The 3,626-nt window shown below is 45.4% G+C and overlaps 1 protein-coding gene across 1 annotated transcript; it reads right to left on the bottom strand.

Moving 5' to 3' along the window:
• Positions 1-1,720: 1,720 nt before the first annotated feature.
• On the bottom strand, positions 1,721-3,339 carry LOC116542267 (melanoma inhibitory activity protein 2-like). Its single transcript, XM_032267104.1, has 2 exons — positions 1,808-3,339; positions 1,721-1,748 (listed from the first exon to the last, which is right to left on the bottom strand). The coding sequence occupies exons 1-2, from the start codon at positions 3,298-3,300 to the stop codon at positions 1,721-1,723; spliced, it is 1,521 nt and encodes a 506-aa protein (XP_032122995.1). The 5' UTR covers positions 3,301-3,339.
• Positions 3,340-3,626: the final 287 nt, after the last annotated feature.

The following is a 3,626-nucleotide window of genomic DNA, read 5'->3' as shown; positions in this document are numbered from 1 at the left end:
GGGGACTCAAGATCAGTCACAACTACTTGGGAGGAGAACACAAAGTCCACCAGCTTTTGTGCTGTGGTACCAGATGTTCAGCAGCAGGCTCACTTAAGGCAGAGCCAACCCTAATGGGGACTCCAGATCAGTGACAACTATGTGGGAGGAGAACACAAAGACCACCAGCTTTTTTGTTGTGGTGCCAGATGTTCAGTGGCAGGCTCACTTGATGGCAAAGTCAACCCTTAATGAAACTGGACGTCAGTTACACTACTTAAGGGAAGAACACAAAGCCAACCAGCTTTCTTGCTGTGGTGCTGGATATTCAGTGGTAGGCTCACTTGGAGGCAAAGTCTTTCCTGATGGGAACATGACATCAGTCACACTACTTAAGAGGAGAACACAAAGACCACCAGCTTTCTTGCGGTGGTGCCTGATGTTCAGTGGCAGGCTTACTTGAAGGCGGAGTCAACTCTGACTGGGAGTTGAGATGGATAGCAAATACTTGGGAGGAGAATATAAATACTGCCAGCCTTTTTGCTGTGGTGTCGGACGTTGATTCCATGGCAGACTGACTTGAAGGCAAAGTAAACCCTGATGATTACTCGAGATCTGTCAATGTACTTGGGAGAACACAAAGATCACCAGCTGACCTGCTGTGGTGCCAGATGTTCACTGGCAGGCTCACTTCAAGGTGGTATCAACCCTGACAGGGACTCCTGATCAGTCACACTACTTGGGTGGAGAACACAAAGAACACCAGCTTTATTGCTGTGGTGCTGGATGTTCAGTGGCAGATTCACTTGCAGGCAGAGTCAACCCTGACGGGGACTTGAGATCAGTCACAAATAGTTGGGAGGAAAATAACAAGACTGCCAGCTTTCTTGTTGTGCTGTTGGATGTTTGTTAAGGTGCAGACTCACTTGAAGGCAAAGGTTCCTCATGACAGGGACTCGATATCCTTCCAAAGTACTTGGGAGGAGAACACAAGGATCGCCAACTTTCCTGCTGTGATGCCAGGTGTTCACTGGCAGGCTCACTTGAAGGTGATATTGACCCTGACGGGGACTCATGATCAGTCATAACTACTTGGGAGGAGAACACAAAGATCACAAGCTTTCTTGCTGTGGGGCCTGATGTTCAGTGGCAGGCTCACTTGAAGGCAGAGTCAACCTGTCAGGGACTCAAGATTAGTTAGAACTATTTGGGTGGAGAACACAACCAACAGCTTTCTTGCTGTGTTGAGGGATGATCAATGGCAGGCTCACTAGAAGGCAGAGTCAACCCTGACGGGGACTGGAGATCAGTCACATCTACTTGGGAGGAGAACACAAAGACCGCCAGCTTTGTTGTTGTGATGTCAGATGTTCAGTGGCAGGCTCACTCTAAGTTGGAATCAATCTTGATGGAGACTCAAGGTGAGTAACAACTACTTTGGAGAACACAAGGACTGCCAGCTGTCTTACTGTTGTTTTGGATGTTCAATAGCAGGCTTATCGGAAGGCAGAAGTATCTTGAAGGGAACTCGAGCTCAGTCAGAATTATTTTTGTTCAGTAGCAGGGTCATTAGAAGATGGAATCAACCCTGCAAGGAACTCACTTTTACCTTCAATATTTGGGAGTTGGGGGGAAAAAGCCAGGTCTTGGTGGAAGATTTGGAGGAAAACCCCTGGATGGATAGGCATTCCTCACTGCAAATGGAGCATATGGTGGACCTGGGAAATCGCTTGGTAGAAAATCACGTGGAGAAACTCCAAACAGGGCTCCTGGAGGAGGTGGGGGGAAAGGCGTTCCTCTTCTCGTATCAGGAACATATGTGTAATGCTCTCTGCCAAATCCTGTGTTTGGAACATCAACTGCGGAAGGATATTTCTGTAAAAAATTGAATTTCATCTCTGTGTCAGCTAATTTTTGTCTGTACTTAGCATTTTCTTTCCTTAATCCATTGAGGTTTATTTCAGCAGTCTGAGCTGCCAACCAGTTGTCATGTGCTTTTTTCTTAAGGAGTAAAACCTGCTCTTGATAAGAAAGAATCATTCTTTCCAACTCTTCTTCAAGATGTTGGGCTTGCTTTCTATACTTGTCCAGCTGGTCAGTGGTATAGCTGATATATTCATCTTGTTTAGAAAGTTTTCCTTGTCTCTCTAACTGGTCATTTTCCTCTACAGTGAATGTTTTGTAAAGTCTTATTGTCATTTCTTCATGTAATTCAGTCATTACTTCAAGTTTCTGTTGAAGTTTCTGATTCTCACTTTCAAAATCTGTGTTTCCAGACTGCAAAGACGCTTGTTCAGGCTGAAGATGTTTAATATGCCCCATAAGCTGCTTCTCTGTTTTATCAGTTTCAGGCAACTGAATATAAATTTGGTTTCTTTCACCTTCTACACTTTTTAAAGAAGCATTTAACTTAGCAGCATGCATCAGTTTCTTCAAAGCTCCTTTTGGAGGATCAGCTAAGGAAGCGCCACTTTCTGATTCACTCTTCATCTCTACTTTCGAGTTATGATCATCCATCATGTCATCTCCAAGCACAGCAGCCCAATCTTTCATATTCAGCAAGTGTTTAGTCAGCGTCTTGATGTGATGGTCTTTGTCATTTAGAACTTGTTCTGTGTGTACTTCGGAGTCTTCAGATATTATTTTCTGTTTATTAAGTTCACTCACTTGTTCTTTCCACACTTCAGCTTCTTGCAAAAGATGTTCCTGGCTTTCCTGAAGTCGAGAATTTTCATTCAAAGCATCTTTTATCACTATCTTCAGTTGTTCCCCATTCATTTGAAATATGTTCAAGGGCATTTTGGCTTCAGCTAGTTGAAATTTAAGGGATTTTGACAGATCTTCTAGAGACTGTCTTATTTCTGAAATATCTGCCACCAACTGATGTTGTCTAGAATGTTTGTATTTCTCTTCTTTTAACTCTTTTTTTAGATACGGTATTTCGTCCTCCATTTCAGAAATGCACCTGTTCAGGTTTTCACAGGCTGCCTCCAAACTGTGTGCTTCTGCTGCCTGCTTCTCAAAGCTGACGTCCTGTAAAGATGACTCTCTTTCATAGCCTTCACAGCTTTTTTGTAGAAAACTAAATTTTTCAAGTAGTTTACATTTTTCTTTCATTTGCTCACAAAGCTCTACAGCAAGCTTTTTCTCTCTTCCCTCATATAGCCGACTCCTGACTGATCTAAAACTTCTCCACAAGAAAAGGGGAATAGCAAAAAATCCAATAACACCTGCCCATATCACTAATTCCCATGGAAAACCATTAGAATTTGATACCATACTTTCCAGCTGTGCTGCCACAATCCTGTGTAGCTTCTCCATGACCAGCCTCAGGTAGGGCTCAGGAGTAGCTCCGGGCTCCTACACAGCGCCAAGGCTGTTCTGCTGGTCGCCGCAGTAACCCCAGCACTTGGAATATGGAACTGGAGCAGACCACTGCGGAACTGCCTGCGGGGGGAGCTGTGGACAGGGGCGGGGGCGGCGGAGGGCACTGGGGAACAGGTAGCCTTCAGTCTGGCACCCGAATCCACACGCGGCAACCGGAGCAGACCACTGTGGAACCAACTGCGGGGAGGAGGGTGGGGGGGATGAGGACACCCACAGGCCTCACAGGCCCACGCTGCCCACCCCGACCCCCATGTTACACT

Source organism: Sapajus apella, unplaced genomic scaffold (assembly GCF_009761245.1).
Source record: "Sapajus apella isolate SASKATOON/1434 unplaced genomic scaffold, GSC_monkey_1.0 scaffold165, whole genome shotgun sequence".
In the NCBI taxonomy this organism is placed as follows: domain Eukaryota; kingdom Metazoa; phylum Chordata; class Mammalia; order Primates; family Cebidae; genus Sapajus; species Sapajus apella.
The sequence above is the reverse complement of the archived record's forward strand: the minus strand, read 5'-3'. Positions and strand labels throughout refer to the sequence as shown.